Source organism: Medicago truncatula, chromosome 7 (genome assembly GCF_003473485.1).
Source record: "Medicago truncatula cultivar Jemalong A17 chromosome 7, MtrunA17r5.0-ANR, whole genome shotgun sequence".
Classification (NCBI taxonomy): Eukaryota; Viridiplantae; Streptophyta; class Magnoliopsida; order Fabales; family Fabaceae; genus Medicago; species Medicago truncatula.
Window position 1 is genome coordinate 53,383,557 of NC_053048.1, and position 27,040 is coordinate 53,410,596.

At 32.0% G+C, this 27,040-nt stretch overlaps 3 protein-coding genes and 1 non-coding gene across 4 annotated transcripts; all 4 read left to right on the forward strand.

The window, feature by feature from the left end:
- The first annotated feature begins 802 nt into the window (after positions 1-802).
- Positions 803-5,444, forward strand: LOC11433299 (tafazzin). Its single transcript, XM_003626160.4, has 7 exons — positions 803-1,162; positions 1,363-1,481; positions 1,869-1,934; positions 2,038-2,235; positions 2,886-3,004; positions 4,302-4,407; positions 4,726-5,444. Exons 1-7 carry the CDS (start codon positions 928-930, stop codon positions 5,272-5,274), a joined length of 1,392 nt encoding a protein of 463 aa, XP_003626208.1. The 5' UTR covers positions 803-927; the 3' UTR covers positions 5,275-5,444.
- Positions 5,445-8,981: 3,537 nt separating this feature from the next.
- On the forward strand, positions 8,982-12,989 carry LOC11421362 (F-actin-capping protein subunit alpha). Its single transcript, XM_003626161.4, has 10 exons — positions 8,982-9,182; positions 9,274-9,389; positions 9,576-9,665; positions 10,395-10,459; positions 11,293-11,454; positions 11,569-11,647; positions 11,734-11,811; positions 12,005-12,079; positions 12,178-12,213; positions 12,300-12,989. Exons 1-10 carry the CDS (start codon positions 9,074-9,076, stop codon positions 12,405-12,407), a joined length of 918 nt encoding a protein of 305 aa, XP_003626209.1. The 5' UTR covers positions 8,982-9,073; the 3' UTR covers positions 12,408-12,989.
- An 8,689-nt stretch (positions 12,990-21,678) lies between these two features.
- Positions 21,679-27,005, forward strand: LOC11429768 (uncharacterized; the record flags this gene model as incomplete). The annotated part of the gene is made up of 7 exons (XM_024771111.1): positions 21,679-21,699; positions 25,561-25,619; positions 25,707-25,719; positions 25,929-26,090; positions 26,179-26,292; positions 26,401-26,494; positions 26,610-27,005. Coding segments are annotated over 7 exons (627 nt in total), but the record flags the coding sequence as incomplete, so codon positions are not given.
- LOC112416882 (small nucleolar RNA snoR127) lies at positions 25,291-25,442 on the forward strand. The gene has a single exon (XR_003007395.1). It is a non-coding gene; the product is annotated as a small nucleolar RNA snoR127 (small nucleolar RNA).
- Positions 27,006-27,040: the final 35 nt, after the last annotated feature.

Below are 27,040 nucleotides of genomic sequence, written 5' to 3' on the forward strand. Positions count from 1 at the left end.
GCTAGTTATTTTTTGTGTGGTGTACGGCAGATTAGTTATGGCAAAGTATAAAGCATTTCCTTAATATATATATATATATATATATATATATATATATATATATATATATAAAGTGCTCCTTAAAAAAAAAAACTACTTGACATTTTTTTTAAGGGAAAAAATGGGGTGGTTATAAAGATGAACATGGGTAGTTGTTTAATTAAAAAAATAATTAATTTAAATTAATAGGGTTAAAGTTGGAAGAAAATATAAAAAGCTACCAGCTATAAGCTAAAAAGCTACTTGAAATAGTTTTTCAAAAAACGCTATAAGCTCATGAAAAAAGTTTGTTACCAAACACGTCATGTTTTCATCTAACGAGCTTATAAACTAATCCAACAAGCTATAAGCTAACTTTTTTGTGTTACCAAACACAGTCTAAAAGTAGATGTTATTCTCAACTTCGAAACATTCCTTAAATCATTTAAAAAAAAAAAACTCTTAAAGTTAAATTAGATGTTATGAATTTTATTAGAACAAATAACTTATTCTAAAGGATTTTGTTTACAAAAAATAACTCTTATTTTTTAGATAAACAAAATGAAGCAATCATTAAAATTATTTGAGAAGTTGAAATTTGACCGCCATATTATCCGACGTAACAATTTCGAGAAAAAGAAATGACTTTTTTGTTAAAGGACTTAAAAAACCTACTTGAATAACTAAATCTAATCTAATCTAATCTTAATGAAACGTAATTAAGTAATCTAAAACAACGTGGGAGTAATTTTGGTCCTAGAAAAACGGTGGTAATGCCTTAAACTAAGGTGTACCCTAAAAACTCCAAGTTAATAAAGCATTGTGGATTTTGCTACGTACCCTACACTCGCGCCTTGCTACTTCTTCAACTTTGCAACCAACAATTCGCGATTTCTCTCTTTTCCACCGATGCACCGTCTTGATCGCGGTGATGTTTGGAAGAACAAAGCTCGATCCCTTCAATTGCAGCTCAGGGATCGATTTAGAGTCGCCGTCGACCGACATTGGCGCCGCCGCCATAACCGTACAATTTCCCCTGATGCCGACGGTTACTTCTCCTCCACTCTTCAGCGTTGGCTTAACCGAATTCGCGATTTTCGTAGAGACTCGTTGCCTTCTTCCACCTCTTTCTATCGCAAACGAGGTATTCGATTCAATTTAATTATATATTTTCTTGAAATTCAAATATTGTGTGGATGCTGTGTTTGGAATAGCGGTGGGGGGAGAAAAAAAGCCCGTCTAGCTTAAAGCTGAGATTTTCAGCTTCACAAAATTCACGGTAACACTACATTGATTTGGTTATTCATTCTATTAATTTTTGCGTATGTGTATGTGTATATACAGTGATGAGGGATTTTAGTTCTGAAGAAGAATCAACAATTCTTCGTATGATGCAAGCTGTTGCTGTTCCTATACTTGGAAATGTATGTCACGTTTTCATGAACGGATTAAACCGTGTTCAGGTATGAATATGATTATCCAACTATATGCTTCTCTCATATTTGGTCAAAATAATTGTTGTTAGCACAAGTTTTTGTAGAGATAATGAAATAAAATGCAACGTCCTTGAGGCCTAGTTGAATCGTCAATGCCGATATTACTAGGCTTAACACCTTATGTGTTCAAACACGGGACCTTGCATTTGTGTGTTTGTGGCGCTTGCCACTTTGACTACAAACCAAAAATAAAAAATAAAAATAAAATGCAGGCATTTATCTTATATTTGTGAGTTTCTTATGAACGTTGGTATAAAAGTTTAAGGCTTTATTTATAAAGAAATGTAAAATACAACTAAATGTATCAAACAATTGTCTTATTTGATCTGAATGCTATATGTACGGGAATAACAGGTGTATGGATTGGAAAAACTACACACTGCATTGCTGGAAAGACCCAAAGGCAAGCCTCTTCTTACGGTATGTGATTTACCAAACACTAATGCCCTGCACTGTGCAAAAGGAATCTTTATGGGTTTATTTTTTTAACGGGGCTTGCTTGCTTTTAATTTTAAATTTTCAGGTCAGCAACCATGTTGCTTCCATGGATGATCCACTTGTCATTGCTTCGCTGCTTCCTCCACAAGTTCTTTTGAATGCTAGAAACCTCAGATGGACACTTTGTGCAACTGATAGATGTTTTAAAAACCCTGTAACTTCTGCATTCTTTCGATCTGTTAAAGTCTTGCCAGTCGCACGGGGTGATGGAATTTATCAGGAGGTATGGATCTAATGCACAGAACTGATAACTGTGGATAATATTTGTTTATATTTGGTGAATCGTTCTAAAACAAACTTATTATCCAAAATTAGGCTTTAGAATTTATTATAAAAGTTAACTTTTGTCAATGATGTGGCTTTTGGTGAAAACCTCGCAATTCTTCGCTTTTATTACTATGCCATGACTTAAATTATTCAATTTATCTTCCTGTTCTATCCTGGAAATGATTTTTTTAATTCCTTCATGCTCCAACTATCCCTGGGGTGCTTACTTTTGCAGCGGCATCAAACGAAGGCCTCTGTCTTATTTTGTATCAGTTGAATAATTCTCTTTGCCTCTTGCTTTCCCCTGACCTCTCCAAACTGGACGGAAGTCACCTGTTTCTTTTTCTATTCTGTTTTTTCCCCTCTTACGAACACGGCTCCTCAACATAGTTAAATATGTTAGCAATCCTTCCAATGAAAATTTAACTCGGAAAAATAGAAAATTATCAAATAAGTGAGAATGTAATTTTGAAGTGTGAGCAAAGGAAGTAATTTTTTAGTGAATGGATATGAAAAGAGACATGGTTTCAATCCCTCGAAATTGGAATTTGTCTACATATATGATATATGTTACTTTAAATTTCAACTAATCCATCTCTTCTGCAGGGAATGGATTTGGCTCTTTCTAAATTGAACAATGGTGGTTGGGTCCACATATTCCCAGAAGGTAGTCGCTCCCGGGATGGTGGAAAAACCATGGGCTCTTGCAAGAGAGGTGTTGCCAGGTAACGACTAACAATATTATGCAGTATTTTGAAATAGAATACTAACAAAAAATTTGCCCATTTTATGTCATGGTAGTTGGTTATTTAAAATTTCCGTGTTTCATAACAAGGTTATTTCCTTATTCTTTAGTGTATTATAATTAAATTGCCGACTACAGACATAGTTTGTTCTCTACAAAGTATTGAAATTGTTCCATTGGTAAATTCATAATTGCAAAATTTAGATGTTTTGGCCTAATTGTTTGTTCTGGTACACCTTTTATTTGTTTTTAAACAACAGTAACCAAGCCTTTTCCCACTTAGGTCCTTATGTTTGTATTTAAATCAAATCAATATTTAAACGGCAAATTTCTGAAATTATTCATTAATCGATTTTTTTATACACTGTCTCTAATTATTTTTACCCCCACACCCACACCCCACCCACCCACCCACATATATATGAAACAACTAATGCTAGTATTGTTAGTTTTTATGTTGGGGGTGGGAATTGAACCTTCGATCTCCTTATCACTTCACTTCTTACTCCCGCACGAACCACCAAGCCAACCCTTATATCCCTTATTTTTACCATATATTTAAATGCAAATATATTTTCTGTTGTTACAGTGCTGATAAATTAGAGGGGTAACCTTGGCGCAACTGGTAAAGTTGTTGTCATGTGATTGGAAGGTCACGGGTTCAAGTCCTGGAAACAACCTCTTGTGTAAAAAACAGGGTAAGGCTGCGTACAATACACCAATAATGGTGGGACCCCTTCCCGGACCCCGCATATGCTGATAAATTCTGTATGGAAGTGGATTGTATTTGTACTATAAAAACTTGCTGATAAATTTGTTATTTTCTTAAATAACATTAGCTCAGGGATCAAGTTGAATGGATCCTCATATGCACAGTTTGTTCGTTTTCTTGTTTAAAATTTTAATTTAGTTTTTGGATTTATGTTTTATTGCCAATTTATGATGTTTTAAATTTGGATTCTATATCATAAAAATTATGGGAGCTATGCCTGTGAGATAAAAATATTAGTGGTATATTTATACTATTTTATATCATATTTTTTAAATTGCGTTGTTGTCAGCATATTGGATTTGGATAGGATGTTATTATGTATATGTGATGTGCTGTAGGCATAATGCAATGCTAATTTACCACTAATACTAATTTATGACATGATACATAATACCTGAAGATTAATTAATTTCTAAAATATATCTTATGTTTCACTCTTTGCTTCTTGTTTCTACCATTTCACGATAGAGCAATACAAATTTCCTGATGTAAATTTCCCCATCAGGTTTGTCTTGGATGGAGATAGCATGCCTGTTGTTATCCCATTTGTACATACAGGGATGCAGGAGATTATGCCAATAGGTGCCAGCATTCCCAGAATTGGAAAGATGGTACGCACTTTTGACCCATTTCCGAAATTATTTCATCAACGCATAGGGAGTCAGTGAAATAATCAACCCTTAGTCAATCCATGAGCTTTCCAAGGTTCAAAATACGGGATGGTGCTATATTGCTAGCTTTTAGTGGAATGCCACTCTCTGTCACTTGGTTATGGGTCTATTTTTCACCTCCTCGAAGAACAAAGTGTTCACCTGAGTCCTGATTGAATTCAGATTCTGCTGGGCGTGGCTTATATATTATTTATGTGATTAATTTTGATTGTATTTTCAGTTTAAATCTTATTGTTTTTACATGTTTGTATTGTTTAGGTTACTGTAATCGTGGGCGATCCTATAAATTTTGACGATATACTAAACATGGAGAAAGGCCCGGACGTGCCAAGAAAAAGACTGTATGATGCAGTAGCGGCAAGAATTGGTGATCGGTTGTATGAACTGAAGGCCCAAGTCGACACTTTAGCAATGGAACAAGAAACGCGGTTACAAGATCGCTCTCCACACAGCTCCGAACGAGTGTCTGGAATCTTGCAGCAGGTTGATTGGGAATTATTTGGAATGAATGACTTCCTATCTTCTGCTGATGACGATTCCATGCAGACACCAGAAACAGTTGTCCTCCCAAATACCAGTGTTTCTGAACAGCATCAGCAATCACATAGTAAGAGAGTGGGTTTCTCATACAGGATGCGTGGTTATATGGATCAGATGGAACTAATGTCATTTGCTGCCAGAGGCTTATTTATGAATAACAATGAAACTAAGGACTCTTCTGGCTTTAGTAGAGAGATACGCCCTTTGAAGGCATGGAAACAGTTTTTTGATGCTCATGTTTTGAAGCAGTGGAATTACAGCATGTAGAGTGTAAATTTTGTTAGTGAACGGTTAAATGCAGTGGAATTTATTAGAATTTGTAACTAAAAAACAACAACCAAGCCTTATCTCACTAAGTGGGGTCGGCTACATGGATCAAATGATGGCATAGTGTTCTATCATACACCAGATTTGGATCCAACTCATTGACCTTTAAATCCTTTCTAATGGTTTCTTTAATAGTTTTCCTAGGTTTTCCTCTACCTCTTTTAACTTGACTCTCCTCCATTTGATCTACTCTTCTTACCACAACATCTACGTGTCTTCTCTCTACATGCCCAAACCATCTAAACCTATTTTCTACCAACTTTTCTACTATAGGTGCTACCCCCATTCTCTCTCTGATGGTGTCATTCCTAATCCTATCCTGTCTAGTCTTACCACTCATTCAACGCAACATCCCATCTCTGCTACACTTGATTCTCATGTTGACTCTTAACCGCCCAACACTCCGTACCATACAACAATGCCGGTCTGACTACTGTCCGATAGAACTTTCCTTTCAACTTAAGTAGTACTTTCTTATCGCACAAAACACCTGAGGCTCTTCTCCATTTCAACCACCCAACTTGAATACGATGGCTTACATCTGCTTCTATTTCTCCGTCATTTTGTACAAAGGACCCAAGATATTTAAACCGTGTAACTTGGGGTATGATATGATCTCCAACTTTCACCTCCAAGGTAGACCTACTTCTCCTTCCGCTGAAGTTACATTCCATATACTCCGTCTTGCTTCTACTCAAGCGGTATCCATACGCTTCTAAGGCTTGCCTCCAGGTCTCTAGCTTCCCGTTCACTTCCTCCCTCGACTCACCCACCAAGGCTACATCATCTGCAAAAAGCATACATCTCGGTGCTAACTCTTGGATGTGTTCCGTCAATACATCCAAAACTAAAGTAAAAAGATAAGGACTTAGGGTTGACCCTTGGTGCAATCCTATTGTTATGGGAAAATCTTTGGTAGTCCCATCCTGCGTCCTCACACTAGTCGAAGCTCCCTCATACATATCCTTGATAGCCCTAATATAGGCAATTCTAACCCCTTTCTTCTCCAGGGCTTTCCACAAAATCTCTCTCGGTACTCTATCATACGCCTTTTCCAAATCAATGAAAACTAAGTGCAAGTCTTTTTTATTCGTCCGATATCGCTCCATCACGCGTCGAAGTAAGTAGATTGCTCCCAGGCCTAAAACCAAATTGATTATCCGTAACTCGAGTCTCCTTTTTTGGTCTTCTTTCGATCACCCTTTCCCATAACTGGGGTGATTACCTTGAGTGGCAGGATAGAATCACATGGTGGCACTTGGCCCCTAATGTAATGAAATGAAACCATGAAAAAGTTGCATTGGTCATTGACTTAGGAAATAAGTGATATTTTATTTAAGGCGTAATATATTTATGGTGTTCCTAATATATCCAGTTTTTCACTTTCATCTCTGATTTTGTTTTTTGGTTTTGTTCTGGTCACTATAAATTTTGTTTCATTTTGGTCTTAGCTATTTTAGTTTAGTTACCGTGATTATTTGTCTCTGTAATGCCGTTTTTGTGTCTTGGTTTTTTTAAAAATGATCAATCAGAATTATCGAACTTTTACTAAATATTACAAAAATCGAACAAAAAAATATCTATTATAACATAATGTTGACGGTGGATTTGCAGGTTGCAGTTGAATGATATGCAGTGTAAGGGTTATTTCATTCTGTCATTTGCTTATAACCTGGGAACATGTTCAGTACTTCTTCAAACCGAACTTCGGCTATTATGCATGTTCCAAAACTAGCTTAGGGTTGTATCGAAATAAAAAACTAGGTGGCATTTAGCATATGGGACACTTGAAAATCTTTACACCATGTGAAAGTCAATTTTAACCATTAGATTAAATAAAGTACACACATTTATCATAGTCCTTTAAGACTATGTTATTCTTATACACCACCTTCCAACACCATTCTTTCTCCTTCATGCCTCACTAATGGGCGGATCTAGACATTTGATATTGGTGTGGCAAAACTTTCAAAGAAACTATATATATTAACAAAGTAGACCATTGACACTTTAAACAGTATAGCAAAATGGTTTGGATGAGAGCATTTTAACATGGTGTAATAGGTTCGATCCCCAACAACACGCAACTCGGCAGGAGTTGAAACTATATATAATTATTTAAGTCAAATATATGAAGAAAAAAAATTGGGAATATTTTGGTGTGGCAACTGCCACACCATGTTTCAAACTGGATCCGCCCATGCAGTCACTAACCCCCACCACCACCAACATTAAAATACGTTGGTGGTCTGGTCTCTTTTATTTTATTTTCTATATTACTGTAAAAATACGTTTTTTTTAAGTCATCCAAATTGTGAGTACAATGAATTAATACGTTGATTTGAGTCATATGCATGCACCATTAGTAAGTGGTAAGGTTCGAACAGCTACTCTTTATGTATGAAACACAGCTGATTGGAAAGAAAAAATCTAGCTGTATGTCCTAACAAATTTTTGGACGAATAATCAAATATTATTCATTAAAACAAGGTGGATGTTTTGTATCCATAATATCATGGTTGTCTATAAAAACAAATAAAAATATCATGGTTACAAATTAAACTAAAGAGTGTTTTGAGTATTCGTATTTTGTGAATATATATTTTCTCAATTTTTATTGTTTTATAGAAGGTAGAAAAAAAAATATCTACACATAAAAAATAGGCAAAAGTTATGGTGCATAAGTTATTTCCTTATGCACCGTGCATAAACACATCACAACCATCAGATTTTTTTTATTTTGAACAAAAATGGTTTTGGCTCACTTTGGGGGTGTAGGAAGCAATTATGTTGGGATTTATGCACGGTGCATAAGGATTTCCTTATGCACCATAACCACTCCCAAAAAAATAAGTGAGAGATAGAGTATATGTAGCCTTATATTCTGCATTATTATGATTGATTTTTCAGCTTTCTTTTTGATTGATTTTCATGTTACCCACTTGAATTGAATTTTGAAGTACACATATATAAAGTAAGTTCAGAAGTCTAGTGAATAACATACAAAAGCTAAGGACTTCCATTCATGAACTTGGAGTTTGGGAGAGTCCCTTTAAAATGCCTTGACTTTTTTAATCGGATATTATGTGCTTAACTGAAGCGGTCTGTCTCTCGCTCAAAAGAGGTTAAACCGAAAGAGATCTATACAATTTCATCCAAGTATTATTGGATTCTCTAACTATGTTTTCTAACCAATGTTACATCTTCTGTCAAAAAATGGATTCTCTAACTATGTTTTCTAACCAATGTCACATCTTCTGTAAAAATAAATAAAAAAATGTATACCTCCCCTCTTTTATGCCTCATCTAATCTATCTAATAATCAATAACCTTGTAAGGCAATTCATTCATTGAACAGTAAAGTAGAATGTTGAGCGTGATTGTCGACCAAAATAGTTTAGCAGAAAGAAGTAGGGTGTCATGGCAGGCAGGCAAAGACAAACTTTACAGATCACAATATCACATACCAAACACTCAATACACAACAAAAAAAAAAAAAACGAAGTAGAATTAAATATTAAGTACTATGATTATTAGACCAAGTTGGGCCCATTAAAGAGAGTCCACGTCCTCAACGGTCCAGATTTACAACGAAATGAAAACCTTCTCTAATCCACCGTTCAAAAATATATGTAAGATTTCGAAGCCAGATCTTCATTCTCCCGTTCATAACTGATTTCCATAAAAAAAAGAATTAAAAAGAAAGAAATCCCGTGTAGTTTTGTGAGTGAGTGAGATAATGGCAGAAGAAGAAGAAGAATCAGAGCTTAGCGAGAAGCAGAAAGTTGAAATCGCGAAGTGGTTCCTTCTCAATTCTCCTCCTGGTGAAATTCAATACGTTGCAAAAGGTTCTTTTCCATTTTTCTTCCTCGCATTTCATTTTCTACAATTCAATTTGCTTAATCGTTTCTTCTTCTTCTTCTTCTTCTTCTTCTTCAGATGTGAAATCCATTCTCAACGATGATGGTTCGTTCAACGAAGCTGCTTCCGAAGCATTTCCAATTTACAACAAATCACACTTCATTGTTCTTTCAATGCCTGACCGAAGCGGAGATGTAACTAACTTTTCATATATTTTTTTTAATTGTTTTCTAATTCTTAGGGTCTCATATTTTTTTAATTATTTAATTTTTCAATTAATCGGATCAGTATCATGCTATATGAATATATGATTGATAAATCAATTTGTATTTTCTTATGTAAAACACAAATCCCCTGACTTAGGAATCTGCTGCATGCAGGTACTGGTTACTTCATATGGCGAGCTTGAGGACAATGCATACCTTGATCCTAGAACTGCTCAAGTAGCAATAGTTGACCATGTTAAACAAGTAAGTGTGTGTTTGATTGAATTTATTTTACTTAAAAATTAGCTTTAGGTAAAGATAATTTATGTTTGGATAAGTTCTCGGGAAAGTGAGTTGAACAAAAAATTTGAGTGTGAAATCAAGTTAATGGTACTCAAAAACCTCCTAACCTACCAAAATCAATCCTACTCGGAAACCTGCAAACATGCTAAAATCAATTTTAAATCTTTAAATCCAAACATGCACTAAGTTACTTTTATCGATCTATATCAGCCTTAGTTTATCAGCCAAAATACCAAGTCAATTTCTCAAAAAACTGTTTTAGGACACAAAAATGTGGTTAAATTATTAGTTTTAGTTTTGAATATACCAACCATAGTTCCACTTAACTTTTCTTTCTTGAGGAATGGGTTAAAATTAAATATACAAGAGCCTTATTATATTCACTGCCTTTTTTTTCCTTCAATTTATATTTAGTGAAATAAAGGCGGAGCAAATCAAAGGTTATATATAATGACTTGTTATATGCTTCTTCTTGGATTTGTATGTGGAGAGTATTATAAGGACCAATTTTCTGCTTGTTGAAATTTTCTTTGAAAACATTGAAATTAGAAGAAATATTTAGTTGGAGGTTAGGGCATAAAGCAAAACAGGAAAATTTGGTATTGCAGCCAAATATGACTTGTGTTGCTGTATTTGTGCTAAGCTGTATCGTTGGCATGTTTTCTTATGACAATTTGATAAATGTTTCAGGTCTGTACAGAGGTGAGACCTGCACTGGATGAAGAACTTCCATCTGCATACATTGAAGAATTTCGGTAATCCTCTCCAATTTCCATGATTGAAATGTTTTATGTCTTACCATTTGATATTCCATTAATCTTTTACTGAAGTGACCTGCACAACGGTTTTTGATGTTGAGGGGTGGAACATGCTGCTTCATTTTATATTTTAATGAACTTATTTGCTTTTCAAATAAACTTTTTATTCTCTATTGCTAGTACTTTATTATTCCTCAATTATCTGCGTGAACTCATACTTTTTAAATAGTTCAAAATAGATTGACCAAATAGATTTCTTCTTTAATACAACCATCACCATCACCAAAGCCTTTTCAGTCTTTCCACTAGATGGGGTTAGTTAAAATGTCCTATCATGCCTTTTGACAAGTATAGATTTGTTCTTCCATGCAACTATTCTATTGAGAACGTGAACCCTATTGTAGTCAGGAAGTGAGACTCATACACGTTATCGATATTAATCTCTTTGTTCGTTTTAAGCGTCTTTTAAGGTTATGACACACAAATTAAGAATAATTTTTGTTTTTTATTTAATCTGTCCTTTCTTTCTTAGATATTTTACTTCTCCACAATTCTGTGTTGTATTAATTCTTTTGGTTAAAATAAGGATATACTGTAATTGACAAATGAGCAAAACAGTAATAAATCTTGGACTTTTAAAACGACTGATAAATTGGAACATAAACTTTTCTTTTATCGATACTTTAAAACAAAAGGAGGGAGCATTCGGCTGTATATATCTTGTCATTAAAAAACTGTATTGACCGCTTGCATAAAGTAGCTTGAGTATCACATGCCTGTATCTTTTGCATGCTTTATTGCTTGCATAACACAGGACTTGTTTATTGCAGATTTAGCCTGGATGCTGAAATACTTAAATATGTTGAAGAAGTTTATCCAAAAGGTGTCTGCTCTGTCTACTGTGTAAATGGGAAGGATACAGAGGGCCCAGGTTCTGATTTTGAGCTTGCTGTTGTGATTTCTGCTGCTAGGCATAGCCCACAAAATTTCTGGTGTGTGAATTTAGTTGAATGAAATTCGAACTGTTAGATGACTACTTTACTAGTTATATAGTAAAAAAATGTATTAATAAAGTTAGTACTCCTTTTTCTTTGGCTTTTGCTTAGCAATGGGAGTTGGTGCTCAATTTGGAATATTGATTTCAAAGACGACCAACAAACAGTAGAAGTAAAAGGGAAATTGCAGGTGATTTTATGTAGATATTTGATGCATTGATTTGAATGATACTCTACATCCCTACTTTAACATAATCATTTTTATCCTATTTTTAGGTCGGTGCTCATTATTTTGAGGAAGGAAATGTGCAGTTAGATGCAAAACATGAATGCAAAGATGCAACTCTTTTTCAGGTTACCATAAATCAGCATTCTTTGACTTATCAGTGTATTAGGTGTGAATGTATCAGCAAGTTACCTGTACATGTCCATCCACTTATTTTTGGCAATCTAATGTATCCTTGCCTCTTTTTGTATATATATTCGAAAATGATAAGATATAGGTATAGATTATTCATGTTTCATCTTTTGATTTATTTATGTTCAGGCCCCTGATGATTGTGCGATTGCCATATCAAGCATTATTCGTCACCATGAAACAGAGTACCTTGCTTCTCTTGAGGTTCTGAATTTGATTTCTTGTAGCTAGGATCATTCTCTCTTTTTTTTCTTCTTTTTTTCTTCTTCTTGTTAATGTTGCTAATGACCATAACTTGACAGGCTTCATATCTAAACCTTCCCGATTCTACTTTCAAGGTACCCTCTATTATATAATCCTATATTTATGTTAAGCCTATGATAGTCGTTGATTTTTGAAGCCTTCTGATTATAATTTATTGCAGGATCTTCGGAGAAAGCTTCCAGTCACCCGCACCTTATTTCCATGGCATAACACTTTGCAATTTAGCTTGTCAAGAGACATCTCAAAAGAACTTGGCATTGGAAAGTAAATACACACATACACAACAGATAAAAGTTGTGTTTGGTCGAACATGGAGACAAGTTCCCTATATATTCAGTTATTCACCATCTGTAATTGTTCAAGTCAATGATCAATCATTCTTAGGGTTACTTTATTTCCCTTCATTTGCTTTCTGTAGCGCACTCCTTTGTCTGTCCCTTCTGCCGGTGTACTGTACTGTAATTCTTTTTTGACATTATTTGTATAGCAGTAAAGAGATACGTGTGTTTTAAGCCATTGTCCTAAAAAGTTTGGGGACTACAGTTAAAAGTTAAAAATGCAGCAAGAAAGATGGTTTTTCAGAAGAAAATCTAGAGGTGGTTTGACACTGCTGGTTTTGAGAGGGAGAGGCCGACAATCACCATGATATTGTGGAGAGCAAATATATATTCACCAAGCTATTTGAACAAGTGTGGAATGCTTGTCAATTGTCGTTGAGGATGATGACAATGAAGGCAACACCTCTATTGTCGTTTATTTGGTGTGGTCGATGTGATGCTTATGGTTATTGCTCTTGCAATCCTTGATAAGCTTTGTTTATACATAAATACAAGCACATAAAAACTTAGAAGTTGTCTTTGTCAATATAGAGTATGAGAACTATAAACAAGGAGTTACAATATACTTCCAGTACATTACAATTGGTTTGTGACTTAACCAACAACTATGATAAAATTTAATTTTTTTTAATGATCTACTCACTCCTTCTCTTCAACAAATTCCATTTAAATAAAAACAAAATACATATTCAAACAACACTTAAAAATGAACGAAAGAGTAATAATGTGATTGTTTTACTGTGTAACTAGTAACATACCCGTACTGACACACGGGTACAGTAACCGCCGTTTGTTGTTTAAAAGTGTATGATTTTCTTTTTAATGGTTGTTGTATATTGTTATTTAAAAATTTGATGTAATATTTTTTTTTAGGTTTTGAAAATGTTAATATAACTTCTTTACATGTGATGGGTAGTTATTTATCTATAATGATTGTTACATTTTGCAGAATATGATAATGCACATTAAAATATAATACAATTTTTACATAACATAAGTTTATTTAAATTTGTTAAACTTGAAACGTAAACAATGTTATAATATTTGAATATAATGGATAATGAGATATTGTGTGTATATTTTAAGTCTATATTTATTATAATATTACAACTTTTGCTCAAAAAAAAAATTACAACTTGTCATGTAATATTATAAATAGTTTAACATCATTTTATAATTAAATTGAGGTGATGATATTATAAATAGTTTAAATGTTTTAGCATGAACAATTTTTATAAAGGACAACTTGTTGTGTAAACCAAAGTTAGTTTACTCAATGATAATATATCTTGTGTATTTTTTTCTTCTTCTGAAAGATTAGTCAATGTTCATTTATCCCGTGCATTTTAATTTATCAGGGTTCAATATCATTATAGAATTGAAGCGAGGTGACATGAAACATTTTAGCAAAACCAATTTTTTATAAATATCGTTTATCAAAGTTAGTTTAGTTAGCGACAACTTGTCTCGTGCATTTATGTTACTTTTGAAATTTTAGTCAATGACCACTTATCCGATGCATTTCAGTTATCTACGAAATTTTATTCAATCTATGTTTATCCTGAGCATTTTAGTTGATAAGTGTTCAATATCGTTGTAGAATTGAATTGAGGTGATGATGTTATAAATAGTTTAAATGTTTTAGCAGGAACAATTTTTATAAAGGACAACTTATTGTGTAAATCAAGGTTAGTTTAGTCATTGATAATTTATCCCGTGTATTTTATTTTATTTTTCTCAAAGTTTAGTCAATGTTCATTTATCCCGTGCATTTTAGTTTATGAGGGGTCAATATCATTATAGAATCGAAGTGAGGTGACATTATAAACAACAGGAACATTTTAGCAAGACCAATTTTTTATAAATATCGTTTATCATGGTTTGTTTAGTTAGCGACAGCTTATCTCGTGCATTTATGTTACTTTTGAAATTTTAGTCAATGACCACTTATCCGATGCATTTCAGTTATCTACAAAATTTTATTCAATCTCTGTTTATCCTGTGCATTTAAGTTGATAAGTGTTCAATATCGTTGTAGAATTGAATTGAGGTGATGATGTTATAAATAGTTTAAACGTTTTAACAGGAACAATTTTTATACAGGACAACTTGTCGTGTAAATAAAGGTTAGCTTAGTCAATGATAATTTATCCCGTGTATTTTTTTTTCTTTCTGAAAGTTTAGTAAATGTTCGTTTCTCCCGTGCATTTTAGTTTATGAGGGTTCAATATCATTATAGAATTGAAGTGAGGTGACATCATAAACAACAGGAACATTTTAGCAAAACCAATTTTTTCTAAATATTGTTTATCAAAGTTAGTTTAGTTAGCGACAACTTCTCTCGTGCATTTATGTTACTTTTGAAATTTTAGTCAATGACCACTTATCTGATGCATTTCAGTTTTCTACGAAATTTTATTCAATCTCTGTTTATCCTGTGCATTTTAGTTGATAAGTGTTCAATATCGTTGGAGAATTGAATTGAGATGATGATGTTATAAATAGTTTAAATGTTTTAGCATGAACAGTTTTTATAAAGGACAACTTATTGTGTAAATCAAGGTTAGTTTAGTCAATGATAATTTATCCCGTGTATTTTATTTTATTTTCTGAAAGTTTAGTCAATGTTCATTTATCCCGTGCATATTAGTTTATGAGGGTTCAATATCATTATAGATTTGAAGTGAGGTGATATTATAAATAGCATGAACGTTTTAGCAAGACCAGTCTTTTATAAATAACAACTGGTTATGTGTATAAAAGTTAGTTAGTCAACGACAACTTATTCTGTATATTTATTAATTAATTGTAAATTTCTTTTTATGATAGTTTTTAAAATTTCCGCCACACCACACGCACTACTACCACACTTCAACTCTATACACATTATCACTCTCTTTCTATTATTCACTTTCCGAAATCCTCACACGTCTCACATATCAATGACATTTTGACTATATATATTACGACTTGTATTGTGCATAATAATTATTTTTAATTTTTATCAAGGACAATTCTACCTATGTATAATATTTATTTAAAAATTTGTATCCCTAACGACTTGTCCTATATAGAATAGTTAGTTTAAAATTTATATAATTGTTGACTTGTATTGTACGTTATAATTATTTTCATTTTATGTTATTGACAACATCTCATGTGTATAATAATAGATTTTTAAATTTTCAACAGTGACATTGTCTATAATCCTTAAAAAAAAACATATATCGTCTATAACAATTATGCTAAAAAATTTATCAGTGTCGATTTGACCTGTGTCAAATAATTATTAAATTTGAACATTGAACACTTATCAAGTGTGAAATAAAGATTTTAAAATTTATATCAACGTCGATTTGTCTTTTGTGTTATAACTATTTTATTTTATTTTATCAAAAACAACCTGACTCATGTATAATAATTATTTTATAATATGTAGCTTAGTATTTATTTTGGACATTTAATCAATACAATCCCGTGTATGTGTTTAACGGTGATGATAATTATTTCTATATTTTTATTTGTGACGAATTGTCCATTATATAATAATTATTTTAAATTTTCAACAATGACAACTTCTTCTATGTATAATATTTGTTTTAAAAATTTGTGAGACTGACGACTTGTCCAATGTATAATAATCATTTTAAAATTATATTATTGGTGAATAGTCACATGTATGACCATAGTTTTAATTTTTTTATCAATAACTAACATGAGCAAAAATATTGGTGAATAGTCGCATGTATAACCATAGTTTTAATATTATTATTTTTTTAGAAAAATAATTTTGAAATTTAAATAGTTAAATATATTATTTTTATAATTTTAATATTTTTAAATAGTTAAATATATAATAAAAATTAATTGAGTGGTATTAATTTTGAAAGAGAAGATAACGGCTTCTCTCTCTCCCCCGTATACCATATATTTGAAAGGGAATTTTTATTTATTTTTTTGTCAAAATTTTAAAAGGAACTTTCAAAAAAAAATATTGAGATAAAAAAGTTTTGTTTTTAAATGAGTTAAAAGAAAATAGGACGAGCTTCTTTAAATTTCGGTCCATTAATAGCCAATAGCCCAAATTATAACACTAAAACAAAGAAAATCATAAACCAAATATTCATTTCAGCTTCTCATTCTCTCTCTCTCTCTCTCTCTCTCTCTCTCTCTCTCTCTCTCTCTCTCTCTCATTCAAGTGTTCTCCACCCGCATTAGAAACCCTAGTCGCTGCCACCCAATTTCTGGCGACTAACCACTCTGACCAGCCTTCTTTTTCCAAACGAAATGCATACCATTGAAGCTCTCTTTCTCCTCTATGTTTCTATCAAATTATATTTGCAAAAGAAGAAATCTTGAAAATTAGTAATTTTGAGATATGTGTTATCTAACACTTTCGTTGTTTTTTTGTAAATTTTTACCACGTTTGACCCCATCACTCAGTACAAAACTCAAATGTTTCAGGATGCTTTAGAGTTCATATCATGTTTTTGACTGCCTATTAACTGAAATTGTCACTATAGCACCTAAATATATGCACAATACTTCTTCTTCTGCATCTACTACAGTGCAATTTTTTCTCAAACTTCATACATGCAACAACAAAAACAAAAACAACATAAGAGACACTAAAAGATAAGTATCAGATTTGTGTAATTTCTTCTCAACTTTATGCATGCAACAACAAAAACAACACCATAAGTGACTATATGTATCAGATTTGGTTTGGATTTGAGATTTTTTTAATAAATAAGTTTCACAAGTATTGAAACTGTAGATCAATCATTTATTTTTGAAATGTTTAAATTTCTCCAAATATTTTAGTTTTAATCTACAATTTCAGATATTCTCTCAACTGTCTATTTGTTCGAGTTGTTATATATATATATATATATATATATATATATATATATATATATATATATATATATAATGAAATTGTACTTTGTTGATAATTTAAACCATTTTTTATCCGTCAAGCCACATAGTTTTGTATTTTTACAGATACATCTTTCTCAATTTATTTTAAGTTGTATGGTTTGAAAAATCATTTGTTTGTTTCTAGTTCTGAGAAAAATTTATTAATTTCTTTAAATAACATAAATAATTTTTTTGGATCTAAAAACAAATTATATACGATATTTCTTTTTTCAAGCCAAAAAGTTACCATTTCGGTGGAATAAACATATGAACCAGACATTTAATATATAATGGTAACTAAACTAAACACCGTGTTCCTCATTAACCATAATTTTTTTTTTTATGAAGTGTTCTTAAAAACTAATAGTGTTTTTTGTACAATAAATATAATTAGTAGATAATTACAGTCATAGACGCCACTTCCTTAAACAAAATTATGTATACGGATTACAACTAAACTTTTTTCTTATGTATTTATCTTCATTTCTTCAAAACAATATTTAATCACACAAAAAATATACGGATCAAACTCTTCACGGTTTTCCTTTATCTTGTATTTAAGCATATCTTTCTTTGTAGTTTGTTAAAGTGATAAGAAACCATTCAACTTTCCTGCAAAATGTAATAGTTTTCAATTTTATTAGCAACATACAAGACACTAATTCATCATTTTCAGCAAAAATTTATACAATATGTACTAAATTAACTAATTTGTCTTTTCATTTCCTCACTGTTGTCTCCTTACTTTGTTTGTAGTTTGCTGAAGGACAAAAACTCTATTCAACTTTATGCAAAAACATATCTAGATCAAAATATGTAGTTAAAGATAAATACAAATAATGAAGATCAGAAGAACAAAGAAGAAGTACATATTTTATTTTATTTTTTTGAACAAAGAGGTACATGATAGATTATGAAAAGAGTAAATTACTTACTTGTGTCTCCTTTCTTTGTTTGTAGTTTGCTGAAGAGATAGTTGAAGATCAAGACAAATAATGAAGATAAGAAAAACAAAAAAGAGGTACATATTAGATAATGAAGAGAGTAAATTTTATACATCAAATACCCTTGTGGATCTCTGATAATTTTTTTTTTATTTTGCAGGACTTTCAACTACTTGTTTAGTTGTAAAATGAACAGCTTTCAAGTTTCCTGCAAAATAAAATTAAAATAGTAGCTGGAGATTAGAAAGTTTGAAAAGAAGAAAAGGTACTGACATTTGTAGTTTGGGAGAAAGAAGTTGAGAATGACAAATATGAGTGAAAGTGACTTTGAATATATGGTTTCAAAATCTTTGTGTTTTAAAATTTAGGGGGGAGTTTTGAAATTTGAAATATGTGATATGACATGATGTAAGTCATGAATGACATTTTTTTTTTCATTGAAAAATGGGAAATTTTTAAAAGTAATGGAACTATGGGAACGAGAAAGGCAGTTAGATTTCGTCAAGTCATTTGGAGAAAAATGTGTAAAAGTTTGAAACCATAAAGTAATAATAATAGTTAGATGACATCATCAGTTAGAAAAGATAAATTTTAGATTCAAAAGTAACTAAACTAAAGACTTTGTTCAACTTGCATGATATCATCATAGTTACTAATGTCATCACTTAAACCGGTACTTTTTATTAGTTACATGACATCATTAAAGTTACTTGAGGTAATTTAGTTCAATAAAATAAATTTATGACATGTTTTACCCCATTGTTACGACGTGGCAATCAACCATTGTAGGGCATAAATATATTTTCCACAACATCTTCTCTTCTTATATTAAGAGAGATATATATAAAAATCGAAGTCCATCAAAATAAATAAATAAATTACATAGTTATTAGCGGAAATTAGTTACACTTGTGATGATCGTTGTCCGTAATTAGTTTTTTTTTTTTTAAATAAATTAAACTTTGAAAAATGCAATTATGCACATTAAATTAAGAAGATAATGAGTTTTAATAAGGATTATTATGAAATTTTGGTGGACTTTGATTTTTATATATTGTTATTGTTGTTAGAAGAAGTAGATGTTAGTAGATTTGTATCACTGATTACTTCATCCGTGTATAAAAATAATTATTAGTAGAAGTAGATGTTAGTAGATTTGTATCAGTAACGACTTCGCTCGTGTATAATAATAATTTTTAAAGTTAACAGTGACAACTTGTTTCGTGTATAATAAATCTTTTAAATTTAACACATGAAATTAAGAAGATAGTGAATTTTAATAAGGACGATTATGAAATTTTGAAGGACTTCGATTTTATATATATATTGTTAGTAGAAGTATATGTTAGTAAATTTGTATCGGTCCCCCTAAAAAAAAGTAGATATTGGTGACGACTTCGCCCATGTATAATAATAATTTTTAAAGTTAACAATGACAACTTATTTCGTGCATAATAAATATTTTACAATATAATCCCTCAAAAAAATATTTTATAATATATATAAGTGATTTTCTTCAAAAAAAATATATATATATAAGTGATGACATGTCATATGGTTAATAATTATTTTGAAATTTATATGAGCGACAACTTGTTTATTATGTTCTAATTTTTTTTTTAAATTAATTATAGATAATGGTCATGTATAACTAATTTCCACTGATAACTGTAGACTAATTTATTTATTTTGCTGGACTTCGTTTTTTAGATATTGTTAGAAGAAGTAGATGTTAGTAGATTTGTATCAGTGACAATTTCGCCATAATAATAATTATTAAAGTTTTTTTTTAAGTTAACAATAACAACTTGTTTCATGTATAATAAATATTTTATAATATATATATATATATCGGCTAAAACTTGTCTATTTGTGTTATAATTATTTTGAATTTGTACTCAATGATAACAAATGCTATGTATAATTCTATTATTTTTTTAAGTTAGTTTTTCACTTACGTTATGGTTTGAAAAAAAAAAAGGAGAATAATTTTTTTTTGAAGGAAGGAGAATAATGTTTAATAATATATATCAGTGTATCTCTTGTCTCGTGTATAATAATTATTTTATATATATCAGTGATGACAAATCATATGTTCAATACTTATGTCATCGTGAGCTTAGTTCAATTGATTTGGATAATGCATAATATATCCAAGGTCCGGGGTTCAAACTCCGACCACCACCAAAATATTGTCAGTACTTATTTTAAAATTTATATCAGCATGTCTTGTTTATAATAATTTTTTAAAAATTTTGCGAAGTGACAACTTGTCTCGTTTACAACAATTATTTTAAAATTCTGAAGTGATGAGTTAACCCTTGTATAATATATTTTGTCAATCTTTTTTAAAACTTGTCTCTTAAACTATTTATACATCGTCTATTACTGCCTCACTTCAAATCTATACACATCACTCTTTTTCTACTACTCTCTTTGGTATGTTGTACGTATCAAATAATCAATGTTTTACCGTTATTTTTATGTAACAATGAAATATATTTACCTTATGTTTTTATGAATATAAAAAAAATTAAATTTTAATATTCATTAATTAATGTAACAACACGTCTTTAGATCTTGTAAAAAAACACGTTGTTATATATATATATGTGTGTGTGTGTTTGTGTGTAAAATAACATTTATTAAATTATATTTTTAGAGGTTAAATAAACTACTACTATTTTTTTATTATTTGATAATGAAATTATTATTATTATTTTTTATATATTTTTTTAAAGAATTTATTTATTTTTATTTTTATTATGTTACACTAATTTTGCAATAAAAAAAGTCTATACCCCTTTACCCCTTTCTATCTCGTACAAACCTAGAGTATTTTTTTATAATTTTCTTTTTATTTTATTTTTTGTCATTTAACTTTATTCCACACACACCATATTTATTTCAAAGTTAATTTTCTCTATCTTCACCAAAGAAATCTGGAAAACTCTCTCATTCTCAAACAAACCCTAGCCGCCGCCTCCTCCCTCCTTCAGTGTGTCCCCGGCGGTCGTTACATTGCTCCACCATCTTCATCCTCTCCTTTTCATCTGTAATTATACTCTATCAAATTTATTTCAAGTCAAAGATGATTTTAAATTTCCCTACGACCATCTTTTCGGCTAGATCTTGACATCCACGTACAAGCTTTTGAAAATCCATCACCATAAAAAGAGTCCCCTCCATCTTCTCTACAAAACCCATTTAAAAATATCAGGAATGGACAACCTTCGCCGGTGACCACCACGCCGGAGCTTGCAACCACCGCGCCGGGAAAGAGCTTACGTGTTTTCATCCCGATCTGGGTCAGAATTTTTACACAAACACTTAAACCTGGGCTGTTGTCTTCATCAAGGTCAAGTTCTTTACATATTTTGTTTCCATTACATGCAACAACAACAATACAAATATGAAATTGGATGTGATTTTGTTTTATTTCTAGAGATGTAAATTTTTTTTTGTAGATGAATCTTTTTTAGTTCCGATGCTACTGATAAAAAAGTCTGTTTTTTCAATGAATCTTTGATAGAACAGATTTTTTTATTTTTTTTACAGATGAATAAAAATTTTATTTGCAAATCAAAAGAATTTTTTTTTTCACTTTCAATATTCACTTTCTGTTATTACTTGTTATGATTTAACAAAAATTTCACTTAGATTTTCTTGTAATATGACTCAAATAATATTCATTTCTTTCTAAAAAAAAATTCACTTTATGCTATTACTTCACTTGTTGTGGTTTAACTAAAAACATAGTTTTTTTATATTTACAAATGAATATATTTTGTATATTTGCTTTTTTGTTGTTGATATAATTATAAAATTGTGTTAGGACTGTTTTTGTTAAATATACATGATATGAAGGTCAACAACAAATGAAATAATTAATGATATTAGGAAAATGAATTCTTATACCTGCCGTGTTCTTCTTGTTGTCAAAGAGAGAAGAGGAAAAGGAAAATGAGAGAGGAGAGACAGTTGAGAGAATGAGAGAGAGATTTTTTTTTTTGAAAGAGAGTGAATGAGAGAGTATTAAATTATGAAAGAGTAGTGAATGACAATATAGGAGTATTTGAAATTTGAAATTGAAAATTTGCCACCAATTGATTGTAGATCTGACATTAGATTATACTCCCTCCGTCCCAAATTGTATGACGTTTTAGGCATTTCACACATATTAAGAAATGTAATTAATATTGTGTGGGAAAAAGATATTATGAATTGTTTTACAAAATTGTTCTCAATAAATGATATGGAAAAGATAAATGAAGGAATTGAAAGAAGAGAGAGTAATAAATAGTTAAGGATATAATAGAAAAAGTAACATTAATTTTTCATTGGTATTGTAAAGCGACATACAATTTGGGACAAATATTTTTTCTAAAGTGACATACAATTTGGGACGGAGGGAGTATCTTTTTTGTACAAAAGAAAACTTTTTTCGTTTTCCGTGTCAACCAAAATCGGATTTATTTAGTTGGCATCAAATGGAAATGACTTTATGAAGAGCAAATGAACTAAACTATTAGTTATTTGTAGTTACATGACATCATCTTAGTTAATTGTGGTAATTTGTTTGAATAAAGTAAGTTAAAGACAGATTTTACCCTTTGGTGATTTGTCAATTAACCAGGTTGGGGCATTAATAGGATTTCCACAACATCTTCTCTTATATTAAGAGAGATTATCTTGTACATTGACTATACATATGAATTAAAAAGCTTTACAATACCAATACATTACAATCAACCATTTGTGTGACCTTAAACGTGGTTATGATAACCCAAGAGCTCTTAGATGAGATGACGCGGGTCTCTTCTAGCTTAAGCAAGATCCTGGGTTCGAATCCAGTCTTGGGCATACAACATCGTTAAAACTCGTAGGGAGAGCTTGCCGCCTATTTGGGTCACACAATGCTCGAGAGATTAGTCTTGGCAGTTTCGCGCGCGGAAGATACCCGATTTACAAAAAAAAAACGTGATTATGATAAAATTCAAACAGTTTTAATGACCAATTAGTTATATTTGATTCATACGATAAACATCCTTTGCATTTGACAATGCACTTATATGAATTAAATGTTTGCTTTTTAATGTTTTTGTCCAAATGGAGAACTCTATATTAGCCTTCACTGACTAATATCATTCTCACACATGTAGCTTTCGTGAAAAGCCTATTTAATTATGTATCAATCGAAAGACAGGGTGACACAACACTTAGGGGTGGAAATAGGCTAGGCTGAGCTGAGCTTTGTAAGGCCTAAGCCTGACCTACTTCAAAAATTATACGGCTGAGCCTGGCCTATTACCTGTCATAGGCTTATTTTCGAGGTCTGACCTGGCCTTTTTAAAGGTCTGATGAAGTCTGAAAGCCTATTTAGAAGCCTATTTTACACTAAGGCCTAACAACACATGTAAGCCTAATACTAAATAGGCCAAAACTTATGAAGGTCTAAAGCACACAAATATGTTTGCTACTAATTATTGAGAAGGTCTAATCACACTAATATACCTGCTACTAAATAACCAATCATAAGTTTATGAGGAAGAAACTTCAACAATATCAATAATGGAAGATATATTATATATAAAAATCTTAATAGGCCGCCCTGACGGGCTTAATAGGCTTTTGTGTAAGCCTTAGCCTAGCCTATTTAACTAAACAGGCCTAATAAAAAGCTTGAGTCTGACCTTGTTAATAAACTAGCTGGGCCGAGCTAGACTTTAAATAGACTAGACAGTAGGCCCCTGTCGGACGGCCTGGCCTGTTCCCACCCCTAACAACACTCAAGGGAATGGTTACGTCCCTCGGAGATAGGAGCATGTCAAATCACTTACACCTTTTAAATTTTAACTAAATAATTGAGTTTAGGAAAATGTTACATAGACACCATTTATTCCCATACACCCTTGTACACCCCATACATTAGGAAGAGATGTGCTTGTGCGGGGTCCATGTGGCCACGTGTCAGATTTTTGTGTGGGTGTTAAAGGGTGTGTTGCCACCTAAGGATGTCTATGTATCATAACTCGTCATTAAAGTGGTTAATAAACTGCAAATTTTTTAGGAATCTGAAGTTGATTTCTTAGTGAAATAACAATTCTTCCCATAAATACCAAGAGTTAATATAAAAAAGAAACTGTATGAAAAGACACATCATCCTTCACTAATTCACTAAAGACAAAAATGAACACCTCTAGACATTTTACTAGCAATTTTCAACACTTTTTTTGTTTGAGGATCAGTAATTCTTCAAAATATAAAAATAAAAATTTAAAACCCTAAAAACAGCAGATAAGCAGCTGTGTCAATATAAAAGAAAAGAAATCGCAGGCGCTGCTGTTTGGCCCTGTATCTGAAACAAGCTGGAGTTGCAGCACTGAACTCTACTCGCCGGAAAACGCAGGCGGAGTTGGTCGTCGGCCATCAGAAACAGTGAGAAAGTCCATACACATATTCCTTTTTAGTATTTTCTTCTCTCTTCTTTCTTTCACAGATCCATAAACATAGAAACTACATCTCTCTTCTCCTCTCTTGTTTCACCTCGCTCTCGTCTTCTCTTCACACTGTCACTGGATCCGTCCTCTTCACAAATGCTTTTATGTTGGAAAATCGTTCAAAATTGCTTAGTGGTTCAAAATTCTGTTTTTTTTCTTTCTTTTTGCATTGTGGTTCCTTTTACAATCGTGCTTACAAAGTCACTTTTCGTGTCTGGATCCGCCACCGCCTCCGCTAAAGGCATTGCGCGTCGGAGAAGAAGCAGCTCCCTTTCTCTTTTTCGTTCTCGCCTTGGATCCAACTCTATGTTTATTTAGCAGCAGCAGACAGTTTTTCTAGTGAAGGTCTAAATGAATGGTGAATCTTTATTTAATTCTCTAATAATCTGTAACCATTTTGAACTAAGAGTAAATTAGATCTACACCCTTGCTCCCTTTCCTATTTGGCTCTGGAATGATGTGAATTAGCCAAATCAGACATTAATGTGCTCCATAAGGCAACCGGCATGATCGATCTGCTTGGATCATGTTGATGACCCTCATGTTGAAGCGCATTTCTCTGATGATCAACAAAGAGATTGGTTTCTTTTTCCTGACCAGAACCCTTTTCTCTCTATATAGAAAGGAAGAGAAGTTACCATTATTCAGTTACTTGAAAAGTTCTGTTTTAGTCTAATTTCTTCATTTTATGTCTGATAGCATTTTTGGTTCACATGCAGCCCTTTTCTCTCTATTCTCTTGTTCATTCCTCTACTCTAGATTCTGTGTTCCATCACTGGTGTAGTTCATAACAAGTCTCTTGCTATATTAAATTATATCCAATTTGAAATGGTTCACTGTTACTGAAATAGATGAACTTATGCAGGTTTGAGTTGAAGGTTAGGGCAACGTCTTCATTATCAATCCATTTTATACCTTTTCAATATGATTATTCTGCTTTACATTCTCCTCACCATCATGAAGGGTCCAACCCTTTGCTTTGGAAATATGTGAGTGCATAAAAACATCTCAATCATGTCTTCATCTTAATGATTTGGAGTTTGGACCTACTAATCAGAAAATTTTGTTATTGACTTGATTATTATAGTGGTCAACTGATAATTACTATAGGGTCGAGGACAAAATTTTGAAAGTTGGAGAAGAGCTGTGGAGAGAAACTCTACCATTACGAGGTGGCTCCTGCTTTTATCAATTACAAGGTCTAAAGCCTCATATGTGGTATGAAGTGAAGATATCATATCCGGCATCTGTATGTATATGTATAGTATGTCTTCTTTGAGTTCTTTGCAGGAGATCTTTCCTCTAGAAACTAACATATGCCCTACAAAAAATACCAGATACCTGCTAGCTTTTCCTTACAATTGAAGAGAGACAAATCAGACGTGGTGCGGAACAATAACAGGAGATTGCTCAACACTGAAAAGCTAATTTTTAAGACCGATAGCAATCAGGTGCAATGTTAGCATGAAGTTTTACACTCTTGCTACAAAATTTCCCGAATAGTGTGTATCTGGCTTAACTTTATTATGCTTTATTCCTACAACCTTGACTTAATTCAGGATGAAGCTCATTTAGTATTAGTAGCTGTGGAGCCAGAGGGGTTTCCTGCAAAACAGAATGTACCAGAGAGGCAATTCATTATTTTTAATATAGGTAATATTATGCATAATATATATTAATAATGTTAAATTTAGTAATTGTTGCTTGCTTCTCATGCTTCATCGCTAATATTTTTCCTTGTTCTATTATTCTTCTGTTGATCCAACAGTGTGTGATGAACTACTGTTAGGCATACCCTACAAAGCTTGGTGGGTAGTGGCACTAGCAATTCTGTGTCTCGGAATTGCATTTGTTGTTCCTTCCTTTCTACCATTGTATTTGCTACCAAAGAATCAAGTGCTACAACCAGATCGTGTTTCAAAAACTTCTTGACAAGCTTCTCTGGAAGATATTGTACATTGTCTATCCAAATGCTGAGGCACACTACATGTCATTGAAAATAGAATTTTGGAATTCACCTTCTGATAACTTACTTTTCAAGTTTTCTATCTTGTTCCATCAGTTATAATGTAACAGAACTACTAGTCTATTTTTGTTTATGATAATTGCAACTTTATGCTGTTACTTTAACAATAATGAAAGGACAAGAGTTTTGATGTGTTCAGTTGGGTGTATATGATTAAAACGACAGCGTGTCAC